Here is a 26004-nt window from a genome sequence, read left to right on the forward strand (position 1 = left end):
CAAATCCGCACTTACGGAAAAAGTTCTGTAAGCTAGAATTTTTTTTTTTTTGGCGTAATGGTTGGGTATATGTTTCCGACTTACGCAAAATTCGAGTTACGCAAGGCATTCCGGAACGGAATGCTTGCGTACGTTGGGGAGCGTCTGTAGTGAGATAAAATTTACAACACTATGGTACCTACCTCATCAGAGGAGGGGAAAAAAAGGATTAATACGTAACATCTTCCATGAATACTACACTGTTCAGCTAAACACAAAAAGTTTCTATGGAGTAAAAGAAAATGGGTCTCCATCACCGAGTTAGGCTTCTTCCACTTCTAATGGCAAAGCCTCTACCTTTGGATAATTTAATGCAAAATCTTGACACATATATGCCTTCTTTACATTCATCTTGAAGTTCAAATCTAGATTCATCACATCATTCAAACAAATGAAACCTACTGTCTAAAATTCTATCCACAGAAATGTGTTCAGATACTATGCCAATGCGTCTTGTATAAGAACAGAAAGCATAATCATTTTAAACATGGTCCTCATTGAAATGCTGATTCAGGGTAACAAATCCAGCTTACATACTTACAATGTTTTTTCTAATCTAATCTATAGTGGTGATGAGGATTAACTTCATACCAGAGACAAACACTTGCATGTAAAAAGCATTCTGAGATTTTACATCTTCAAGTACTGATTTTACAGCAAATAATATTTTACCATGGAAAAATAGATTAGTTGTGTCTCATTACCGCCTAATGGCACAAATAATTCATGGTGTTGCTACATCTGCTAAAGACCAGAATGCTGAATAAAACTGTTCACTTAATACAGTCTGTTAATATTGTTAATTTATATACTGCATATCATGAGCAAGGCTGCAATTTAGTCATGGAGGTCACGGAATCCGTGACTTTCAAAGTCCTCTGTGACTTCAGCCATTGCCTGCCGGGAGCTGCAGTGTCCCCTGCTGCCTGCGGGCAGGCGGCAGTGGGGCCCTCAAGAGCTCCCGACCGCTGTGAGTGGTTGGGGGAGCTCCCGCAGCTCCTAGCTGCGGCAGAAGGCGGGGAGGACTCCCACAGCTCGGAGCAGCCAGCAGAGAGGGATCCTGGAGCTCCGAGCCCCCAGGGGCTGTGGGGGCCCCCGGAGCTCCCAGCCTGCCCACAGCTGACCAGGCTCCCCATTTTGTCATGGACATTTTTAGTAGAAGTCAGGGACAGGTCACAGGCTTCTGTGATTTTTCATTATTGCCTGTGCCCTGTTACTTTTACTAAAAATATCTGTGACAAAATCTTAGCCTTAATCATGAGTAATGAGATGACAGTTTTCAAAGAAAAATAATTGAGGAATATGCTGAAGTTGGAAGAAAAAAAAAAGTAGCAACATGCATTCTTCTGTTTAAACAATCCCCAAAAGATATTAACTGCTTCTGTAAGTCTTCATTCCAGATTGATTAAACAAATACGTTTTCACTCCATACTTGCTGGTCTCAGAGTTGTAACATTATCTTTCTTGTGATCATGCATCAATAGGACTTGAACAGAGTTACTAAGTGTTGGATGAGTTGTTTTTAAGCAACCTATGTCAATAACCTGTGAACCTATTCATTGAGACACTACCCTTGTTATCCCCATGAGATGTATTTCCGATTTGGTAGCTGTTTCCATGGAAACCACAATAGTTACTTCGCTTGGAGGAGCTGAATAAGACAAGGTTTTGAAAAGTCTGTTGCTTCCGAGACGTATATTACACATCCCACTTCCACTATTTACAAAGGTCAAAGACAGACTCTCCCTCAGTCTATGATTATATAGTATGTATTGCAATAATCATGTGTTCATTCTGTATTATATACTCAGAACACAAGCAGGATAATCAGATATATTTATTTTTTTATAAAAAAATGTACATTAACAATGAAATAATTTTTTAATAGAATGGCAGCCTGTGAGGGCTGCTAACTATTACATTCTCAACTTTAATATTGCCATAAGTGCACACTCCACAGTAAATTCTAAACAACTTACGACCCCCTCCACAATCAGATCTCCTTGAATATACTGCATTATATTGCTTGATATGGCTGTATAACAACTTCCACATGAAGAAAAAGGAAGCCAAATTTAACAGCGACGTCTACTTCCACATTTGTCACATGTTTATTTTCTCATCTTCTCCCCAGGGGAGCAGTGGAATGTTTTGGTTTGAAATTTATATACACACACACACATTGCCATATGTTTATATTAGAGAAGGAAAGGTCAAAGAAATGTGCCTTGCATTTAGAGGGGAAGGTGGTGAGGTTTGTGATGGTCCTTACTTCCTGTGAGAGCTCATGCTTCATTCTTGGGTCAGCTCCTGAGAAAGCTCTGCACAGACAAAGCTTTACCTTTGTTACAGAAAGTCCCAAAGACCATCTTCAGGTTAAAAAAAGAATCACCTTTGATCAAATAGTAAACATGAGAAAAGACAGTTACCTTTTTCGTAACCGGTGTTCTTCGAGATGTGTTGCTCATGTCTATTCCACAAAAGGTGTGCGTGCTCGCCACGTGCACCGGTGCCGGAAGTTTCTCCCCTAGCAGTACCCATAGGGGAGTGCCCCAGTGACCCATGGAGTGGCGCCTCCATGGCGCGGTATAAGGGGCAGTGCGTGCTCACCCCACCCTCAGTTCCTTCTTGCCAGACAACTCGGACAGAGGGGAAGGCGGGATGTGGAATAGACATGAGCAACACATCTTGAAGAACACCAGTTACGAAAAAGATACCTGTCTTTTCTTCTTCGAGTGATTGCTCATGTGTATTCCACAATAGGTGATTCCAAGCTATATCTGTTGGCGGTGGGAAGGAGTTCACAAACTCTTGGGACAGAGAATGGCCCTTCCGAACCCGGCGTCCTCCCGGGTCTGAGAGACAATCGCATAATGCGAGGTGAACATGTGAACTGAAGACCATGTGACAGCCCTACAAATGTTCTGAATGGGAACATGGGCCAAAAAGGCAGCCGATGAGGCCTGCGCCAGAGTCGAGTGCGCCCTCACAATTGGTGGCGGAGAGATTCAGGTCATAACAGGTACAGATTCACGAAGTGATCCAGTTGGAGAGCTGCTGAGTGGAGATCGGCCGACCTTTCATGCGCTCGGCCGAGGTGATGAACAGTTGCGAGGACTTTCTGAATGGCTTAGTCCACTCCAGGTAGAAAGCCAGAGGCAGTCTCACATCCAACGTGTGGAAGCGGCGCTCCTCACTGGACGCCTGGGGCTTGGGGCAGAGGACCAGCAGAAAAATGTCCTGACCCATGTGATAGGCGGAGACCAGCTTCAGCAGGAACAAAGGGTGTGGGCGGAGCTGGATCTTATCTTTATGAAACACCGTGTACGGGGGCTCGGAGGTCAGGGCCTACAAGACGTGATTGCAACCAGGAAGGCCGCCTTCCACGAAAGGTGTGACCTGGAGCACGTGGCTCAAACAGGGGCCCCGTGAGATGGGCCAACACCAGATTAAGGTCCCACTGTGGGACAGGGGGCCTAACATACAGGAAGAGGTGATCCAACCCCTTAAGGAAATCGGCCAGTCATAGCATGGGAGAATACCATGTGGCCCTGCACCAGCAGATGGAAGGCCGATATGGCCGCCAGGTGCGCCTTGACCAACGAGGGCACCAGGCCTTGGGCTCTAAGGTGAAGGAGGTAGTCCAGAATAAGCTGATCAGAGCAGCCACCGTGGAAACGCCCCGCTCGTCCACCCATCTGGAAAACCGAGATCACTTTGCCAAGTAGGCTCGGCGCATGGAGGGTCGCCTGCTTTCTAGGAGGACACACTGAACCCCTTCCATGCACATCCTTTCCTCCCTACCTAACCATTGAGCAGCTATGCCGTGAGGTGGAGTGCCGCTAGGTTGGGGTGGAGGAGGCGGCCTGGGTGAGCAGGTCCAGGTGGGACGGCAACGGCCCCACAGCAGGGGGAGCACCAGGCCCATGAGGATCCCATACCAATGCCCCGGCATGGCCCAGGCAGCAATCAGAAGGACCCAGGCCTTGTCCGTCTTTATCTTTTCCGGGACCTTGCCGATCAGTGGGAATGGGAGAAAGGCATAGAGAAACTGGATTCACCAGGACAGGAGGAAGGCATCAAAGATAGCACCCCGTCCCAGCCACGCCCCTGGAGCAGAACCCAGGATAGCGACAGTTCTGCCAAGTCACGAACAGGTCCACCTGGGGAGTTCCCCATGCTTGGAAAAGTCTGTGCACCACCTCTGGGTGGAGAGAACACTTGTGCTAAGAGAAGAAGTCCCTGCTCAAGCAATCCGCCCGCGCATTCTGGACGCCCGGTAGATGGAAGGCCCGTAGGCAGATGTCGTGGGCTATACAAAAGTCCTACAGCCTGAGAGCTTCGCGGCAGAGGATCGGGCCCCACCTTGCCTGTTGATGTAGAACATCGAGGCCATGTTGTCCATGAGGACCCTGACCACCAGGTGTGAGCGGAAGGCCATGCACACCAGCCGTAGCGCCCTGAGCTCCTTGACGTTTATGTGACGGGTCAGATCCTGAGCTGACCACAGGCCTTGGGTCTGAACATTCCCCACATGGGCCCCCCATCCCAAGTCCAACGCGTCAGACACCAGTTCTAGTGACGGGGCCCTGCCCCGAACAGAACCCCTTGGAGCATGTTTCTCGGGGAGGACCACCACCATAGGGAGGTGATAACTGGCTTGGGCACCGTGAGGACTTTATCCATCCTGTGCATGGCCTGGGAGAACTCAGAGGCCAGCCAGAGCTGGAGTGGCCTCATCCTGAGTCTGGCGTGACGGACCACATACGTGCACGCCGACATGTGACCCAAGAGCTGGAGGCGCACACTGGCGGTTGTTACCGGAAATCTTGTGACCGTGTCGATGAGCCCCTTCAGGGTCTTGAACCTGTCCGGTGGGAAGGAGGCTCTGGACAACGAGGCATCCAGGACCACCCCTATAAACTCTATGCGTTGTACCGGGACTAACGTGGACTTGGTGTTTACCAACAAGCCCAAAGTGGTGCACGTGGACAGAAGAAGTGCCATGTGATCCCGTGATGACCTACGACCGGGAGCTGCCCTTGACCAAACAGTCGTCCAGATAGGGGAAGATCTGGACCCCCCGGTGCCTAAGGTAGGCTGCCACCACCAACATACATTTCGTGAATACCCTGGGGGCAGTGGACAGGACAAACCAGAGTACCGTAAATTGGTAGTGTTCCTGCCCCACTGTGAAACGGAGGAAGCATCTGTGCCTCTCGAATATATGAACGTGTAAGTACGTGTCCTGCAGATCGAGGGTGGCATACCACTCCCTGGGATCCAGGGAGGGGATGATGGAGGCCAGGGAGACCATGCGGAACTTGAGTTCACCGTGTAATGGTTCAGGCTTTGCAGGTCCAAGATAAGGAAAATAGCGGGAGTAGTACCCTTTGCCTTTGAACTCCCCCGGTACCACTTCCATCGCTCCTAGGCCCAGGAGCCGCCCCACCTCCTGCTTGAGCAGAGCCTCGTGCGAGGGGTCCTTCAGGAGGGACGGGGGAGGCAGTGGTTGGACGGGCGGGGAGGGGAGGTAAACTGGAGGATGTAGCCCCGGGAGATGGTGTTGAGGACCCATCGGTCCGAGGTCAGCCGTGACCACTCCGGGAGGAAAGCACACAACCGACTGGAGAAGGGAAGCTTTATTGAGGGTAGATCCCTGATGAGAACTGGCAGGGTGCCCCCGGGTGTCCCGTCAAAACCGCTTTTTCCCCACTTGCTTGCCCTTGGAGGACCCAGGCTGGGGGGCAGGCCGAGACTGCCTCTGTGGGCGCCTCTTATAGTCCTGCAACTTCTTATAAGCGGTCTTGTATTTTGACTGGGTGGCCTGAGCGGGAGTCTGCTGCAGCTTGAACTTAGGTTTAGCCAGAGCCAGAACATAGAGACCCAGAGTCTGGAGAGTTGTGCAGGAGTCTTTCAGGCCATGCAGCTTTGTATCCATTTGTTCTGCAAACAGAGCTTTGCCGTCAAACGAGAGGTCCTGCACGGAGGTCTGCGCCTCACTGGACAGCCCTGAGAGCAGGAGCCATGACGCCATTCTCATGGACACCGCGGAGGCCATGGACCACGCGGCCGTGCCCCCTGCATCTGAAGCTGCCTGCGGGGTTTCCCTGACAGCTGCTGTGCCCTCTTCCACCAGCGCTTTGAACTCCTTCCTGTCGTGCTGCTGGAGGGAGTCCTTGAACGTGGGCAGAGAGCCCCACAGATTGAACTCATACCGGCCCAGGAAAGCCTGGTGGTTCGCCACCCTTAACTGGAAGCTCGAGGATGAATAAATTTTTCTTCCAAATGAGTCCAGCCCGGAGCCTAATGTCCCATTCTCTCTTGGTCCGATGCTTAAACGACTTGCAAATCTTGCAGCGATCACTGAGATGGGTTTCCCCCAAACAGCGTATGCAGTACACGTGCAGATCACTCAGTGGCACAGATCTCCTACAAGTGTTGCACAACTTAAAACCTGGGGCCCAGGGCATGCCCCTGCCTGGACGCTCTAGCTAAACTAAACTAACTAACTAACTACAGGTACCATAAACTGAACGAACAAGCAGTTTTGGGGACAAGCCAGAGCAAAGATGGAGCAGAGAAGTTCCGAAGCACCTTCACTGGCGGCAAGACAGAACAGAGGGTGAGGAGAGCACGCAGAGCCCCTTATACCGCACCATGGAGGCGCCACTCCAGGGGTCGCTGGGGTGCTCCCCTACAGATACTGCTAGGGGAAAAACTTCCAGCACAGGTACACATGGTGAGCATTGTGGAATACATATGAGCAATCACTGAAAGAAGAAATGTCACATCCTAAAGTTTATTAACTGTGAAAATCTCCTCTCCTTCTGTTCAGCCATGGTGTGGGTAGTGAGAGGGTGTTTGTCAGTAGTGGCAGGGGAAGGGTCATCTCATGTGGGGTTGGGGCAGTAGGAAATACCTACCCAAAATCCCACTTAGTGGTGTAAGGATATAACTGGGTATGAAAATATCCCAGATGTAGGTGGCCATTTCTGCACCTACTTACTATCCACATCCCATTTATCCCTTGGCTATGCAGTGGTTTGCTGCTGATGATGTGTCTCTTTTCAGTGCTTTATGTTCAGTTGGTACCCTTTTTACAAAGCCAGGAAGGGTTTTTTCTGTCCCTCCAACTGGTGAGCAGAATGTGGGTTTTTAGCCTCACCCAAAGAAACTTGGGAAAATTAGCTAGAGAGAGAGTTTATTTTGTCAAATTTTATTTTTCTTATTACAACTGCACGGCAGGTGTCCAGGGTGGGTTTTTTGGGACCAGAGCTGCCATTGCAATCCAGAGTGGGAGATGGGCTACATCTGGCTGGTGGGCCTGCTGCGCAAGCTGGGGGGGTGGGGAAGAGAAAGAGCTTCAGCATCTTACACAGAAAGAGGCACCTCATCATCTCTCACATAAGGAAAGGACAAAGAAAGATTTGGCAGTTTGGGTGCCAGATTTCTGGGGTGGTTCCACGCAAGGTGACTCTTTAAACATTTAGCATGCCCTCCATGGCCACATCTTGGTGAAATGCACTGGACGTAAGCCACTGGACAGTTTTACTTAAAGTAGTGTAGGGGAAAATCCACTTGAAATCCTCTCCTGGTTGCAGTGCAACCATGTTATGCAAGTTGTAGAGGCTTTAGCTGAAATCCTGGATGTGGTGTGATGCTAACTGTGATGCTGGTGTGACTGCTGCGTCTTTTTCAATACTTTCTTGAAAAAGAAAATGGGCATTTTGCTCTAACTAGCATTACAACAGCCCCCAGCAAAACAGGCAGAATTTTCTCCCCCCATATGGTGATGGTGCACCAGACTGGAAGCCAGGAAGTCTCAAGTTCTATACCCAGGACCGGCTCTGGCTTTTTTGCCGCCCCAGGCAAAAAAGCCGCCGGCCGCCCTCCCCCCCCCCCGCAGGGGGGGCGGGCGGCCGGGGCCCTGGGAGGAGGGCGGTGAGCCCCGGCAGGGGCTCCGCTCTCCCTCCGGCGGCCAGAGCGCAGGGCGGCGAGCCCCAGCCAGGGCTCGCCGCTCTCCCCCCGGCGGCCGGGGGGAGGGCGCCAGGGGGGAGGGCGGCGAGCCGGGCCGTTGCCCCGCTCTCATCGGGGGCCGGAGCACCGCGCCGCCCCCCTCCAGGTGCCGCCCCAAGGACAAGCTTGGTGGGCTGGTGCCTGGAGCCGGCCCTGTCTATACCCATCAATTAATCGGGGTTATGAAGATATTTAGCATTGGTAAAACCTGAAAACGGACAGAATTTTAAACACTCGCTGCCACAGGCAGACAAAACGGTCACACTCTATACAGGGATGACATTTGTAAACACCTCACCTCTGGCATCTAAAATATCAATTTTCTCTTAGCCCTGTTGAATTTTTATTTTCACCACAAGTAAGTATCATCTTATTTGTTACGCTAGGGCGACATTTTCAGAAGTGTCTAAGTGACTTAGTGTCCTTTGGACTTACAGTTCTAAGTGCCTACATCTCTTGAACATGCAACTTAGGCACTTTTGAAGATTTTACATTAGCAGAATAAAGCTGAGAAAGGCTAAGGAGAACGTTTTCAAATCTGCTTGCTTAAAGTTTTCTATTTCTGAAAAATAGCTAAATTTTCAGAAGTGCTGAACACATGCTACTCCCAATACTTGGCACTTCTGGAGATCAAAAACACCTACCTGCCCAAATATGGATACAGGCACCCAAATTTAAATGTTGTCTGATATTTCCGAGCCTCAGTGACCTAATATGTAAAATTTAATACTTCCTTATGAAGGAATCGCAAAAGTCAACATTTGTCAACTGTTACCCACAGTTACTTGTCAAGAAACATCCTGAATCCTCATAGAAAAAAGTAGAAGAAACTCTGATGCAAATATAGCACCATTTTCAAGATTCCCGCTAAATGGCTGCGTGTATAGCTCTCCACTCTGGGTGAAATTTTCCACCATCTCTTTTAATTCCTCTCACCACTACCCAAGCACATTAAAATCCTTTTGTATGGATGTGTTCTTGAGCTGCCACTCAATCATACTCCACCTTCCCTACAACCTAGTAGCAGGTATCTTGCTATTTGGGGCCAGGATTTCACCCAATATGTTTACAGGTGGGCAAGTAGGTTGCCTCTCTTTGTCCAGATTCTCTGCAACACAAAAGAAAACCCAGGAGAACTCTATGAACTCCTCCCAAAAAACTACAGCTCAAGCAGTTATTATCTATCACTCTAAACACTTGAGTGATAGGTAATAACACATAGCACATAGATGGGCTAAGTCCACATCTTCTTGTAGTTGTATGACCTCAAGCATTTCAGTAACATTACTGGCTTCACAGCATTATTCTTTTTGCTACAATGTATGGTTCATTCAGAACATCCATACATACATTTAATTGTTTTGCAGATAAGTACAAATTACTGGTGAAACTCAGCGATTCACCGCTAAATATGAAATGTAGAGAATTTTTAAAAATCTTATTTCCTCTGACCAAAGTGTTACCTGTGCATTGAAAATACTGGTCATCCACTCCATCTGTGTATCCTGTCCATCACAACACATGTGCCTACAATACAATATGTGGTATCATTAAAATAAACAGCTTAATGAAGTATCAAACTGTAATTGTCACATACCACAGAAGCAGTTCTTGTTTTGACATTCAAAACCTACTTGGATTTCTCTTAATTATTTAATGTTGTTAGCAGCGCCGTATTATTGCCTAGGCCGAAAAGGCCTAGGCCTAGGGCGGCAAATTTGCAGGGGCGGAAGCTCCCCTCCGTGCCCCGCCCCCCTGCTCCAGCTCACCTCCGCCTCCTCTGCGAGCGTGCCACCGCGTCCTGTTTCTCTCCCCTCCCAGCGCTTGCGCCGCGAAACAGCTGTTTCGCAGGGCAGGGAGGAATGGGGGAGAGGGGGAACGGCGCACGCTGGGGGAAGAGGCGGGGCCGGGGGTGGGGATTTGGGGAAGGGATCCAATAGGGGAAGGGAGGGGGCGGAGTTGGGGCGGGGACTTTGGGGAGGGGTTGGAATGGGGCGCGGGAAAAGGGCGGAGTCGGTGCAGGGCCAGGGCGGCATTTATTTCCCGGCCTAGGGGCGGCAAAATTATTAATCCACCACTGGTTGTTAGTATTTTATTATTTACATTTTACACATAAGAACTTCTAAAATATATATTAAATGCATATTATGAAAAGACTGAGGATCCAATCCAGGAATCCGTCCTTATTCTACAAAAACTGAAGCACCTGTTTAACTTTAAGCATATGCTTAGTTCCTGGGATTTCAAATCACAGTTTTAAGCCTGTGCTTTGGGGCTTTGCTGAACAGGGATCTTAGCAAGGATATGAAACTGACAGCTTAAACTAAAAGTTATTGCAACAAATCAACCAATAATTTTTGGTAATGGGTAAAAATCAAACAAAAACAACACACACGCATTAGGTTTCAAGCACGCTATTTAAAAAATGTTGACACTAAACAGGCAAACACACATTTGTTGGTGTTGGTTACTTACCAGTGGTGCTTTTCAGAATATACTGTAAGACCCCAGCTGAAAAAAATAAAACTCCACATTAAAAATAAATATTTATTTATTTACCAGAAACCAAAGCCATAACAGAGAACTGAATGCTAACTTCGGGGTGCTTGCCAAATATTCCATAGGGAAGTTAATTTTACATGGAGATTACACCTCAAAAGCTATTGCAAGAAGTTTAATATGTGATTCTAATCTGAAAAGCATTTTCATTTAAAATGGCCTTATGGGGGTTCCATGTTTATTGTCTCAATGATTTGATATCAACTATGCTCTATTTACAAGTTGTGACAGGACCTTTTCATCTAACTAGCAGGTCTGTCAACTCAGTCAAGCTGGGCTCCTTTTACCTCATGAATCATCAAAACAGCAACAAAATTTCATAGATCAAATTATGCTCTCAGTTATGTCTGTGCTACCCCATACATTTTATAGTTTCAGTAACACCTATGCAACCTCATGGAGTTATACTTGGGTAATTTGTTGGAACTAATGTAACTTATTAGGAATTCTTTGATGATATACAAAATGGAATAGAATCCAGCTCATTCGGCCTTAGCTGTGTAGGTTCTGCAGGGCTGCTGTGAATTTAAAAAAAGCATTTTTGTCACTAAAGTAAGAAAAGCTATGACTGAATACACACAAGGAACACAGCTGAGACAAGAGATGTCATTTTTACATGTTCACTTTCAAGAGGAACACTGATATTTAGTCCTCTACAAACACAAATGAATGACTTTGAGATCCTTTGATGAAGGTGCTATAACAGGCCAAAGTATTCCTACTAGCAGTGATAGGGACATGGATTTGAAGCAGGTGGGGCAACTAGTGAGGGCAGTCAAGTGAAGGCTTGGTTTCTAGAATGAAGTCAGGCAATATAATCTAATATATAGCACTGCCCCATTTCTAGTGGTGTGAGAGACCAGATCAATCAGCTGAGAGTTTGTAAGTGACCCAGAAGGCTGGGGTAAGAAAAATAAATCACAGAGCGGAGAAAAAAAAGAAAGGTGAAATGGGACCAGACAATAAGATGGCAGAATGAGCAAAAACAGAAGGAAAGACAAAGTCAGCAAGAGCAAACGACCGCATGCACACACTGACACACACAATAGGGCAGAAAAGTTAAGAGGACAACCATATGAACAGCTCTGCAGTGAGAGACCTTGGTTTGATGCCAGCTTCTGTCACCTCTGAGGCCTGGGCAGAGCCGGTGGAAGGATGTTTCGCGCCCTAGGTGAAACTTCCACCTTGCGCCCCCCCCGTCCCCGAGCCCCTGCCCTGAGGCGCCCCTCCCCCCCCGCGGCAGCTACCCCCGTCTGCCCTGAGGCGCTCCCCCCTGTGGCAGCCCCCCCACCCAATCAGCTTAGGCGCCGCAAGCCTGGGGGGCGGGAGAAGTGACGGCGTGCTCGGGGAGGAGGTGGGACAGGGGTGAGCTGGGGCGGGGAGTTCCCCTGCGTACCACCCCCCGCCCCCTTGCTGCAGGCGGCCCTCCCCGTGCTCCTCTGCCCCAGCTCCTTCTGTCTAAATGCCGGCAGCGACCGGGGCGGCCGAAGATCCGGCCGCCGTGGTCGTTGCCAAAGAAAATGGCGCCTCCCAAATCCTAGTGCCCTAGGCGACCGCCTAGGTCACCTAAATGGTTGCACCGGCCCTGGGCCTGGGTGTGCGCTAAGGGACAGAGTGCTCTGCCTCTGAAGATAGGAGACCTACTAGTCTCCAGCAACTAACCTGACTCGGTCAGGAGTGCCACTAACTGACTTAAATACAAAGAAAAGTCACAGCAATGTGAAACCTGGAGAAGGAAAATCCTTCATTGAGGACCCAGGGACTGGCACCAAAGGTCAGGACTAGTAATCTTTTTTGGCACACTAAAGGTGTGCCCACCATTGGAATGCAGGATACATGCTACAAGACTAAATTGAGCTAGTAACAATTACAGCCACAACAGAAAACACACTTCAGATTAAGAAAACCAATCAATAAAGTAATTTTCTAACACAGAAGAGTTAACACAGAACACAGGACCAGACAGCATCAGAACAAGTAATATTATGGAGAGCAATTCCATTCAGAATAAGGGACAGACTTCACTTGATTTCCTGATTTTGTGTGCGCTTGTGTCTATGCGTGTGCGTCTGTGTGGTGTTCCATCACAAAACTCTAGTATTTTGCTATACAGAACATAACCCCGTTTCTTTTCTAATCTTACTTTGTTGGTGGCTTCATTTTCTTCTTCACTCCAAGATAAAGTTTCAGTGAACTGAGGGGCAGCACTTTTTCAGGTTTGCTAGTCTGTGAATGAACATAAGTTTCTAATTACTGCATTAGAAATGTACAAAACAGAATGGTTTATAAAAGCCCAATCCCCTTTTTTCTTCCTTTGGGGGTTCTCTATTCTTATCTTTTCATTATGGGTCACTATTTCTAATTTTTCTACCTCCCCCCTATCACCTTTGGGGAAATAATCAACTACCTCTTACAGACCTAGTATAATTATATACGTGTATAAGGTATATGAGTTTCACAGCTCCACCTTGAGGCTAGGAGATTGAAGTGAAGTTGAAAAATTTTCCAGTAGAAAAAAAAAGAGGCACATTTGAGTGTCTCATACATGGAGCATAAAGCCACATTGTCAAGGTGCTAAGCAAGGTTTTAGGAGCATTAATTAATGCTCACGTATGTGCCAATTTCAGTTTTTAGCACTAAGTATTTAGACCCTTTCTGACATCCTGTGGTCATTCTACTTACGAAATATATCTAAGGATTTATACAAAAAGAAGGACATAATATTTCGTTTACATAATCTTACATTAGCTATTAACGCATTAAACTCTTCTCTAAGAAAAGGAGGATATTCCCCCAACGTATTTTAAGGAAAGTACAGTATATGTATAAATCCGCTGCAGAGACAAAAACAGCATCAAGACCAAAAAAGCAATACTTTATTTAAAAGGTATTCTTTACCAGAAGCTATAAATGGTAAAATGAATCCAATAAAACTAATCATAAATACAATACTTAGTTTTATAATTTTGTATAAATTGCACACATTCAAAGGATTCTGCAAAGCACTAAAAACTTCTGATATATTATGGACCCAAAGTGGCAAAGCTCTTAACACATGCTTAACTTTATACATGTGACTAGCCCTGTTAGTCAATGAAATTGTTAATGTGTAGGAAGTTAAGCACATGTATGTTTGCAGGACTGGGCCTAAATCAATAATATAGGTTTACTTTTCTGCTTTTATTATTAAAAAGTTAAGTAACAACTTCATACTTTTTTTGGAAGGGGCAGGGGAGGGGAATAGGGAAGAGAGGGAAAAAAGATAACATTTACAAAACAATACACAGAAAAGAAAGAAGATAGTATAGTGAAAAATGTTATTTTCCAAAACTCTTCTATCATGACATTTTTAACAAAAATAATTAAAAAAAAGTTATTGTGCTCCTGTACCTTGCCTTTTCTAAAAGCCTTGAAATTGCAGGGCAAACAAATAAGCAGTTATTGGAGCTTTATAATACTTACAACACCCCAGCCTTTAAACAAGCTCTGTACATAAAAGATAGGCTCTATACTGGCTTCTAAACTATACTGGTTTCTGGAAGCTGCTTTAATTAAAACAAAGTTTATCACAATACATAAACATAGTTAAATGAGCTCTTATATTTTCTCACTTTATTCCACTTTAACAACTCTAACATAAGCAAAAAATCTCTCTTCTCATTTTAATGCCTGAATTGCGTAGGCAAGCATAACAATTGCTGATTTGCCTGTCAACCAGTGTTCATTTTTTCATATGTAAAGGAAAGAAGTTTAAAGCTTAACTGCTCGTGATTAGAAGGGTGCAGAGTATGTGTTTATACCTTCATATCCTTGTAAAGAAGCAGATTTCCTTCCCGTAATACAAAATAACGCTCTTGAAATTTATTTCCAGACAGTAATTTTGATGGTTCTTCTTTGTATTTCAGATAGCCTGCTTTCACACTACCTTTTACATTCTTCTCTGTCAAGAAGATGAAAAGCATTTGGTTACAGTATTTTTAAATATTGGAAATCACAGAGTATTGAATTTTAATGTGCTCAGCATTATTATATACCAACCCTATGATACCAGAATTTTATTGTTCTAAACTTTCTTATTCAAAAGTTTATGATGACTATATTGGTGCTGAAAGATGTCCTATTGATAGCACAGACAGAGACCATGTAAGCTGTCTATACTGTCTCATCAACATACTTCAATATGAACATGGAGAGACTAAAATAAATTTCTAGGAAAGAATATCCCAAAGCTTAGTTAGATCTTAGTTTCTTCAATGAGTCTAATACTAACTGATACCTTTTGTTGAATAATGTATTTTGTCATGCTGGACTGTGGTAGACAACTTATTTCTAGAGCTGGTCAACAATTTTTGAATGTAATGTGGCGTGAGTAAAAACCTGCCTTTTCTGAAAAGTTTTGCAAATATTTAGGAATGTGTGTGTGTGTGTGTGTGTGTGTGTGTGTGCGTGTGAGAAAATTTGTGGCTTTTTAAAAATCCAAACCACTGCCAAAAATTTTCACTGCCAAAAATTGTGTGTTGTGTCAATTCAGTTATGTTTTTGAAAAACTGATTAAAAAGTGCTTTAAAAAAGGTATCTCTCAAACCCTGTGCAAGGGAAACAACTTTAAATGTTTGACATTTTTGCAAGTATCTTTTATTTATTTAACCTGTTCTACTCATTTCAGGTAGGTCAAATGTTAGCTGGCAATGACTTTTGGTCACTAATGTCTAGGCTAAATTTGAATGAAACTGCTAAATAAATTCCATCGGGACTGATATTTTCTAAGTAAAAAGCAATTACAAAAAATGCCAGTGGGTTGAAGAGAGATGTAAAATGGGAATCTAGAATGTAACTCTATAGGTGCTACAGGCTGCCACAGCAACAAATTTGAATTTGGGGGAGCAAGACAACAGTGAACATTGTGGCTAGTCATGTTTAGATGAACAAAGGGTACTCTGCCTTTTATCTGGAAACTACTGTGAATGCACTGTACAGCAAACCTAGATTCCTGTGACTGGGACACTGCTGGAGTTGGCATTCCTTTCTAAAGTTACTGCCACAAGACTCACTGACAGGATACAGAAGCCAGCAGCATATGAGTGACTTATGGGTGACCAGTAGTTAAAGCAGATTGCCAAGAAGGAAGGGGAGTAATCAGGGAGACTATGGGCAGCAGTGCTCCCTCATTCCCTCCTTCACACTTCAGCCCCTGTAGGGAGTCATATCCTGGTAACAACAGCTAATAATTCCATTATCCTCAAATACCACCACTCTATAAACTGAGTCAAGTTTTTGCAGAGTTATTTTTCTTCTGTTTAATTTACACATTTCTTAGATGCTTTTAGTCATTTAAAAAACATGTCTGCTCTTGTTGACCACCTGTAGAACTATACTGTTAATGTTTTTAGTGGAAAAAAACAATTATGTTATATGTTTTTACATTGTTGACTTGTTTTCAATAAAATTTTGATTTATGTTTTGCAAAGTTGATACACAAATTGCAACTCATCAAGAAGTGACAGAATAATATAGCTGTAAAATATAAGGGGAAAGGACATAATATTTGAAATAAATTCTCAAAAAAGTTTTAAGCAAATCATACATGAAAGTTAATCAGGAATACAGCAAAGAGAACTAATTCATATATAGGTACCATTTAGTTACAAAGATGGTGATACTTAAAGAACAATGCCTCACAGCAAATGACACAGTTAATTATATTTGGGAACTAGTGATTCCTACATTATATCATGATCAGAATCATCAAATTCTTCTATATGCATGCATTCCTTTGTACAGGTAATCATGATATCAAAGTATGACACAAAATGTAAAAATTTGGTATTACAACTGATAAGCCAGAATTAGGAATCTACTTGTAATATTGAAGGAGGCAGTAAAATGCATGGTCCAATACAGTTTCTAATAATATAAAGAAATTACTGCACCATTACATTTCTTCAACATTCCCCAGTAATCCCAAAATTACTATAATTTCCTAATTTTGCAATATTTTTAGTAAGTCAGTCATGTGACAAGGAAATGTCTATCTTATTAATATTTCAACAGGAACTTTCATACTGTACATTTGTCTCTCATACTCACTGCTTATAAGACTATTTTTGCATTAAAATGAGTCAAGTTTGGCATACCTGATCCAATACATTAAAACTTACTAAAAAATCTGGAATTGTTGGTAATACAGAAGCTAATGGGTACTTATGTTCGACTGTTAGGAAGAGAAAATAATTTACCATCTTAATATATAACAATCAGTGCTGTTATACATATGGGGGAATGTGATGGGGAGTGCAGAAAAATGGAATTCCTCATTTTTTCCTCTTGTCTGTATATGTTGCAGCAGTGCTTGTAACTATACAGTTTTCAATGTCTGTTCTCTTCTTTATGTTCTTTTTTTTTTTTTTTGAGTCCTTTAAAAATTTATACCATATATTAATAAATGAGGAAAATTGTTTCCATAAGTAAAACCTTCAAACTAATTAATATTGCCTGTCTAATTTATATATATATATAAAAATTAGAATATATATATATATTCACACATACACACCTCGCTTGACAACTATACACGCACATGCACGCACTCTGTAATTGGGTCCACATGGATGGACTTCGGGCTTATGTGAATCTCCATCAACTTCACTGGGGTGAAGTGTGAGTATGTAAGGCTTCAGGATCTGGACCTTGCCTGCGGGTGTGGTATTTGGTGGGGCCAGAAATGAAGGGTTCTGGGTGCGGGGGAGGGGGGGTGAGGACTCCAGCTGAGGGTGCAGGTTCTGGGGTGGAGCCGGGGATGAAGTGTTTGGGGTGCAGGAGGGGGCTCTGGCCTGGGGCCAAGGGGTTTGGAGTGCAGGAGGAGTCCGGGGTAAGTGGTTGGGATGTTGGGGGGTGGGCTCCGGGAGGGAGTTTGGGTACGGGAGGGGACTCCGGACTGGAGTCCCCTCTAGGCTGCAGCTCCCAGGAAGCAGTCACCAGGTCCCTGCGGCCCCCTTGATGCATGGATGGCCAGGGAGGCTCTGCGCACTCTCCTCGCACCCACTGGCTCTGTCCCCACAACTTCCATTGGTTGCAGTTCCTGGCCAATGGGAGCTGTGGAGCTGGCTATCGGGGCGGGGGCAATGTGCAGAGCCTCCCTGGCTGCCATGCATCTAGGGGCTGCAGGGACATGGCGGCTGCTTCCGGAAGCCACACTGCACTAGGGCAGGCAGGGAGCCTGCCTTACTTCTGGTCCCACAATGCACCACTGACCGATTTTTAATGGCCCAGTCGGCAGTGCCGACCGGAGCCGCCAGAGTCCCTTTTCAACTGGGCATTCTGGTCGAAAACCGGTCGCCTGGCAACCCTAGGAATAAACAGGAATTCAGTCCTCACTCTTCCAATCCAAATGGAATTGACAATTTATTACAATTATATTCATAACATTGAGATTCAATAATAACTTGAATCCCCTCACCCATCAGCTCAAATTGAGAGAAAATAAAGTCACAATTATATTAATAATAAATAATAGGAATCCTAGGACTCGAAGGGACCTCAAGAGGTCATCTAGTCCAGTCCTTGCACTTAAGGCAGGAGGTGACTATCTAACCTGCTCTTTAAAATCTCCAATGACAGAGATTCCACAGCCTCCCTAGGCAATTTACTCCAGTGCTTAACCACCCTGACAGTTAGGAAGTTTTTCCTAATATCCAACCTAAACCGCAATTTAGGCCCATTGCTTCTTGTCTTGTCCTCAGAGGTCAACAATTTTCTTCTTCTCCTTGTAACAACCTTTTATGTACTTGGAAACTTATGTCCTCCTTCAGTCTTCTCTTCTCCAGACTAAACAAACCCATTTCCCCCCACCCCCAATCTTCCCTCATAGATCATGTTTTCTAGACCTTTAATAATTTTTGTTGTTCTTCTCTGGACTTTCTCCAATTTGTCTACATCTTTCCTGAAATGTGGCACCTAGAACTGGACACAATACTCCAGTTGAGGCCTAATCATCTGAGAGTAGAGTGGAAGAAATTACTTCTCGTGTCTTGCTTACAATACTCCTGCTAATACATCCCAGAATGATGTTTGCTTGTTTTGTAACAGCATTACACTGTTGACCCATATTTAGCTTGAGATTCACTATGACCCCCAGATCCATTTCCCCAGTACTCCTTCCTAGACAGTCATTTACCATTTTGTATGTGTGCAACTGATTGTTCCTTCTTAAGTGGAGTACTTTGCATTTGCCCTTATTGAATTTCATCTTATTTACTTCAGACCAGTTTGTCCAGATCATTTTGAATTTTAATCCTATCCTCCAAACCATTTGCAACTCCTCCCAGCTTGGCATTGTCTACAAACTTTATAAGTGTACTCTCTACTCCATTATATAAATATTTGAATATAGAGGATACCCAACTCCCACCATAGCAAGAGGATTTAAATTAATGGTCACAACTTTTCATGATCACAACTTAACCACAAAAAATAGATAGATATTAGGTTGCTAGTCTGCTGTGACTGCTGCCTATCACCAATCCAAGTAAACAATGAGACAATATTGTACTCCCTTTCTGTCTGTATCCACTTATTGTCTCTTGTCTTATACCTAGATTGTAGGTTCCTTGGGGCAGGGATCATCTTTTTGTTCTGTGTTTGTACAGCATCTAACACAATGAGATCCTAGCCCATGACTATTGCTCCTAGGCACAAAAGTAATACAAACAATAAATCATAATAATCAGGATTATTTCTTTGTTCTGAAGTTTGTCTTTAAACTGATAAAACCATTTGTTCTAAAATCAGTAACCCTCTTGCCATAACAAACCTGTCAAAATCTCTCTCTCAGTTCTATCAACTGATTGACACACGGAGCTTTTTATCCAAATCTTAAGGGAAATTGCTTCAATTCTATACCACACAATTTATCCTTGAACTGACTATTTTCTATATTCTTTGCCTGCCACTAATTGGGTGTCTGATACTGAAATTAAACCTAAAATAATTTCAGTTTTTGTCTTAATATGAGAAATTCTCATTTTAGAGGAAGAAATAAAGACTTATTAAATACAAGTGAGCCTTACTATTATCTCGTCATAAAAAAACAAACAAAAAAACAAACAAACAAAAAAAACCTTACAGCACACACTTAGGTTTTCCTCCTTGCTACTTGAAAGACCTGGATCATCTCTTGTTACAGACCTCATCCTTCTGCTGTCTAAATTTATTAGACATGCTAACAGAGAAGGAAAAACTAATGGTCACCAAGGACATTACTATATATCCATAATTAAAATCTCTGGTGGGTTCCATGTATAAAAATCTGAGGACATTATACAGACATTTGCTTCTTTCTGTTAAAAAAATCTTTGCCAAACTCATGACCAAAGGTAGGAGGTTTTTTTTTTTTTTTTTAATATATATATAAACACCATCGGTCTTTATAGTCTGAATAAATGAAAATTCTGAATGGCCCAATCAGCAAACAAGATATAAAGGAGGCTAGTCATCACAAAAAAGAAAATTAAATGATAAAGCCTCCATATCAAATGATTTTGGCACATATTAATAAACATAACTTTTAAATTAACCTCTTTCAAATGTATCAAGCAGCTTTTGATTAGTAATTTCCTGGATCTTTCAATACTATCAATTTCTATTACATATAATTAATTAATGGAGATATCCTATCTCCTAGAACTGAAAGGGACCTTGAAAGGTCATCGAGTCCAGCCCCCTGCCTTCACTAGCAGGACCAAGTACTGATTTTGCCCCAGATCCCTAAGTGGCCCCCTCAAGGATTGAACTCACAACCCTGGGTTTAGCAGGCCAATGCTCAAACCACTGAGCTATCCCTCCCCCCCCATTTTAGAAAAATGCTGTTTCTAAAAACCTTACCCCTCTCTTTGGTAAATGCAGACTTTTGGTGACATGGCTAAAAAAACCTCTTCCTGAATCTAATATACCATAAACAGAGATGGCTCAGCAAAAGTGGAACATCAAAAGAGCCTTATGAATAACTTGGGTGCCAAACACTCTGAGCTGAAATTAATTTTAGTTTTATAGATGCCAAAAAAGGCATTTGAGAGAGTCATGGAATTGCTTTTTTGAATCCCTGTGACGAAAAGCATCCGGGTATTCATACCCTATGCGCCACTGTCATAATCTTTGTACAAAATCTGCCTTGAGAGGTACCATTGCTAACGATTTATTAGTTTTCAAATGGTATCTCATCTATATACACATACATATTTACATGTAAGTGGTAAACAGGATTCTCAATACAGCAGGAGAAGGAGATGGCAGAAAACAGAACAATTTATATTTTAGCAAACACAAGTGGGGAAAGGAAGAACATGGAACCTCCTTCATCACCAGACTCCATGTCACCTTCCTCACTTTTTGGAAAACCTTTGCTTGAGAAGTAACCTTCAGAAGAATCCACTTCAAAGGTTCACTGGAATATAAAAGAAAGGCAAAAAATCCCAGTTCTCTCTTTCACCTAAGACGACAAAAGCATCAGCACCTCTGGCCCTCTCCAACCAAAGAAAGGGTCAGTAACTATCTTACTGAAAGACTGTAGGTGAGAAAGGCCAATTTAAATGATGCCTTGCTAGATTAAATTTTAGACTTTTAGATGCGTGTTTCCACTTAATTTGCTTGTAACCATTTCTAACTTTACCCCTTATACTTGAATTCACTTAAAATCCTACCTTGTTTTGTTAATAAACATTTGCTTTTTAGTGTAATCCAGTGCAATGTTAAAAATTAACTGTTTGGTAACTGCAGTTCAATTAATAAACTGCTGAATATTGATTCCTTATGGGGGCAAGGGATCTTAATAACCGAACTGTCCAGGAGAGGGCTGGACTTTGCAGAACACACGTTTTTGGGGGAAAATCTGGGACTCAGAAAATCTGGGGTCACTCTGTTAATAGTAACCAAGGACTCTGGAAGCCTGAGTGTGACTGGTGTGTTGCTGGCAAGCTGCAGGGGTCAGAGCTACTGGACCAGGGTTGTCACTATACAGACACTCAGGATGTGACTTGCATGCTGGTAGGCTGTTTATGAGAGACCCAGGTTGGCAGCTACAGCAACAAAGCATCATGAGGCACCCAAGGTTACAGCGGTGACAAATCTGGACTGCATCCCATTGACAAGCCCTTTGTATATTTGCTGTTGGTGGTAACTTTGCACAATGGATCCAAATTCTAAGTTCTGCTCCCAAGGGACTTGTCTCAGTTAATAACTAAAATTCCCCTGGTTTGGTTATTTGAGAAAAGATACTAAGCCCATTCTTCATTTTATTTTTGTTCTACAGAACCAGTGGCTGTATATTTTCCCCTGTTTAATGGTGCCTAGGTGAGAAGAGGCCACTCACATGATTTCTGTATATGCTGCTTTCCACCCTCCTCTTTATTTTTAGTCCAAACCAATTTTCAATTTATAAGTGTAGGATTCATTACTATACCCTTTGTTAGAAGAAGTGGGGAACCTTCTCTGCTTTGAATCACACTCACATTAGGGAAACTCTTTGAAGATGTACAACTATGCTATTTTTGTTGGCTTTTTAAAGGGAACTAAATTGACTTAAGTTCTCAACATTTCAGAACCATTATTTATACTCCCAGGTCCATATCATTTAGTGCTGATGGTAAATCAAAGTTTCATCAGACCAGTTATAACCAATTGCCAAAGAAATGGAAATGAAGTTTAGCCAAGCTACAGCATTAAGGGCAATTAACAGAGCCAATTACAAGGTCTGAGCTATGCTAAGAACGTCACTGCTACAAATGACAAAGGCACACAATACAGAAACTCCAAATAAAAAAATGGAATCCCTCCTTGAGTTCAAAGTGGTTGAAAGAAATTTGAGCCAGATGAAGATGAAACACTGGGTGTTTGATCAGGCCACACCAGAAAATAAAACGGATTCAGTAATAATGTTAAAGTGAGGGCTTCAACTTTATTAACTGTAAGCGGAGAAAAAGGGAGCGAGAGAAAAGAAGACATATGCCCACTGAAAATACCTGGCATTTATTTGGGCCCAACACAAATAAATGGCCTCATGCCAAATATTAAATAGTTAGGGTTGCCCCCCACCCTTCAGCATAATTTCTAGGATTTAATCCATAACCATGAATGAAAGTACACATGAATGGTACCTTAATCTGCAAAGACATAAGGTCTCTCCTTCCTCCTCCAGGCTAATGGATCCCACCAGTTATCTCCTCCTTCTCTGCCCAGGAACAATCTCCCTGCACATTCTGGGTAGGAAAGCCACAGAGAAGCCAAGTCAGCCCCTCCCTTCTGCACTCCTCTCAGGATTCCACAGGGTGGCTTTCCCTTGCTGGTCTAATCAAGGATGACTACGAGCCACCAATGTGATATGGCCGTGAAAAAAGCTGATGCGGTCTTGGGATGCATCAGGCGAGGTATTTCCAGTAGAAATAAGGAGATGTTAGTACTGTTATACAAGGCACTGGTAAGACCTCATCTGGAATACTGTGTGCAGTTCTGGTCTCCCATGTTTAAGAAGGATGAATTCAAACTGGAACAGGTTCAAAGAAGGGCTACTAGGATGATCCGAGGAATGGAAAACATGTCATATGAAAAGAGACTCAAAGAGCTTGGCTTGTTTAGCCTAACCAAAAGAAGGCCAAGGGGAGATATGATTGCTCTCTATAAATATATCAGAGGAATAAATACCGGGGAGGGAGAGGAATTATTTAAGCTCAGTACCAATGTTACAGTTGATTTTGCTTGTATCATTGACTCTGCTTCATTATTAAGACAAGGCAAGAAAACCATAGAAATATTCCTTAGCATTTTTCAGTTTTTACAATGAACAGCAAAACGTGAACATTTCTGAAATGGTGCCTGTTGTGCTGGTAACAAATTGACATTAAATCATGTTTGATTTACTTTAATTATTTCCTTTTTAGATCCCAATGTTAAGGTGTATCGGATGTAATGAATGTAGCAGTAATGCTGGAGTTGGTAGTCTTTGTGATTGATTTGGAAGACATTTGTTCAGACAGAGACAAAGTAAACTACCCCAAATCTATCACCAAGTACACTCTACATAAGTAGTATTTACAAGTTGGTTGCTGCAAGACACAATTAAGGAGAGAGAAAAAAAAATACCTCAGAGTTTTAGTCACTGAAACATATTCACCATGGAAAAGCTTCTTAAAATGGCAATCCTAAATTCAAGAACAGTTCCAGCAGTAATGCAAGAGATTATTTAGCTGTGATAATAGTGCCATGATTAAGACTACAATTTGCAACATTGCAGAAATATTCTGAATCCAAATCAAGCAAGAGCACTCACTAAATCTGCTTCTTAAATACACTTTTATTACTTTAACATCTAAACTACTTTAAATATCCCCAATTAATTTACAAGATGCTTGCCTGTAAGCATCTAAATACAGTACCATTAAATCAATATGCAACATTAAAATAAAATGAAGACCTGAACCAACGAGCATTGTAGCCACAAAACCAATGTATCTGGCCCAAGTCAAAATGCATAGAACTGAGGCAAGCTACCCTATCAGATAATGGAGATCCATTCCAATTGAACATACAGAGACGAACAAAGAGGAGTTATGTAACCCATACACCACCTGGGTGCGGTGCTCTGTCCCATGTAGTAGCACCGAGACCACTTAGAGGTTAATGAGTCTGCTACAGCCTTAGCTAACAGCCACAGGGCTTTTTGCTCATGCAGTAGACACTCATGCATTTAGCTCCAGAAGTCCCAGGTTCGATCCTGCCTGCCGACGACCGGGGTTTGTTGGTGTTACAGTAGCACACACAAAAATGTGTCAAAATAAATAAAAAGTAAGGATAGTTCTTCTGAAGTAAGTGTAAATTGCACACCTCCAGGTTAAATTACTGCAATGACCTATATTTGGAAATGAACCCGAAGGGTATGTCTACACTACCCGCTGGATCGGCGGGTAGTGATTGATCTATCAGGGATCGATTTATAGCATCTAGTGTAGGCGTGATAAATCGATCCCCGATCGCTCTGCCATTGACTCCAGAACTCCACCATGGCAAGAGGCAGAAGCGGAGTCAACGGGGGAGCGGCGGCCATTGATCCCGCACTGCGAGGACGTGAAGTAAGTGATTCTAAGTCGATCTAAGATACGTCTACTTCAGCTATGCTATTCTCGTAGCTGAAGTTGCGTATCTTAGATCGATCCCCCCCCCCAGTGTAGACCAGGCCTCAGACAATGAAGAAACTCCATTAGATAAGGACACAGTGGTTCACCTAATGACCAACAAAGGCAGATGAAAGCACCTTCTTCTCATGCTTCATTCACTTCACTGGCTACGCATCAAACACTAACTGGGGATCAAGGTCTTTGTCTTGATATTCTAAACTCTCAACAGGCTGGGCCCAGCTAACTTCTTCCTTTCCATCCACCAACAACTATATAAATTGCTACTCTCATGGATGGTGTAACTGAAGAATAAAACTAGCTAAAGTAGTGGACAATGTGTTCTTAGTGGTGGAGCTTCCTTCCAAAAAGAACCAAGGATGACAAGAAAAGTTTGCCACCTTAAGGACAACATGCATCTGACTTTTTCTTGTCATCCTTGATTCTTTTTGGAAGGAAGCTCCACCACTGAGACAGACAGACAGATGAAAGATTGACGTCTTTGTGTAACTGGAAGTGAGAGAATAGAAAGGAATATTTATATGGATATGTTGATAGATAGTTTTAATATTTCATTAAGTCTATCAGGAAAAAAATCAGCACTAGGTTTGATTGCCACAAACACCACTCTCATACAACTTGAATCCATAATGTACTGGTTTTCAATCTTTTTTTGTTGTAAAACATGCAACATAGAAATTCCCCTCATGAATCCACCTTCCAATCCCCCATTTTCCCTGAAACAACTACAGTAAACAATTAACTTAACACATGAGATGGCTGTGGCTGCAACTGCTAGATCACATCTCCTCATTTTACATCTGGGCTATGTTTACTCCCTGGGTGCCAGACCTAATTTTCTCTTCCTACCTGTGACTTCTACTGCCCTACTCTCTTTTGCAGTTTGGTTCTGTTGTCCTATGTTTGCTCTAGTGCTCCATTTTGGTGTAATCAGGATACACAGTCAATGATTTTACACCAAAAGGACATTACCCAAAGTAGAGAGGCTCTATGTTGTTTTTAATTGGTCAAAAATATCATCAGAAACATCTCGTTAGGCCTTGACTGGGCTATGAAAAATCTGGATAGACCTTAACTGCGCTACAATTATCAGCAAGCAACACATGGACTATCTAGCAGTGCTCTGTGAGCCAACAGTGGTATGCAGACCAGTTTCTGAACTGCTGCCACAGAGTTTTCCTTGGATGTTTTCATATACTCAAACAATGGA

The 26004-nt window shown here is 43.3% G+C and overlaps 1 protein-coding gene across 1 annotated transcript in view; it reads right to left on the reverse strand.

The window, feature by feature from the left end:
* Positions 1-26004, reverse strand: part of ARAP2 (ArfGAP with RhoGAP domain, ankyrin repeat and PH domain 2) — a 214000-nt gene that overhangs the window by 13066 nt on the left and 174930 nt on the right. The window contains exons 28-31 of the mRNA XM_054030499.1: positions 14418-14557; positions 12761-12843; positions 10534-10569; positions 9522-9585 (exon numbers count right to left, since the gene is read on the reverse strand). Coding sequence (XP_053886474.1) covers positions 9522-9585; positions 10534-10569; positions 12761-12843; positions 14418-14557 — 323 coding nt within the window. The remainder of the gene's footprint in view (positions 1-9521; positions 9586-10533; positions 10570-12760; positions 12844-14417; positions 14558-26004) is intronic.

This window comes from Malaclemys terrapin, chromosome 5, assembly GCF_027887155.1.
Source record: "Malaclemys terrapin pileata isolate rMalTer1 chromosome 5, rMalTer1.hap1, whole genome shotgun sequence".
Taxonomy (NCBI): Eukaryota; Metazoa; Chordata; order Testudines; family Emydidae; genus Malaclemys; species Malaclemys terrapin.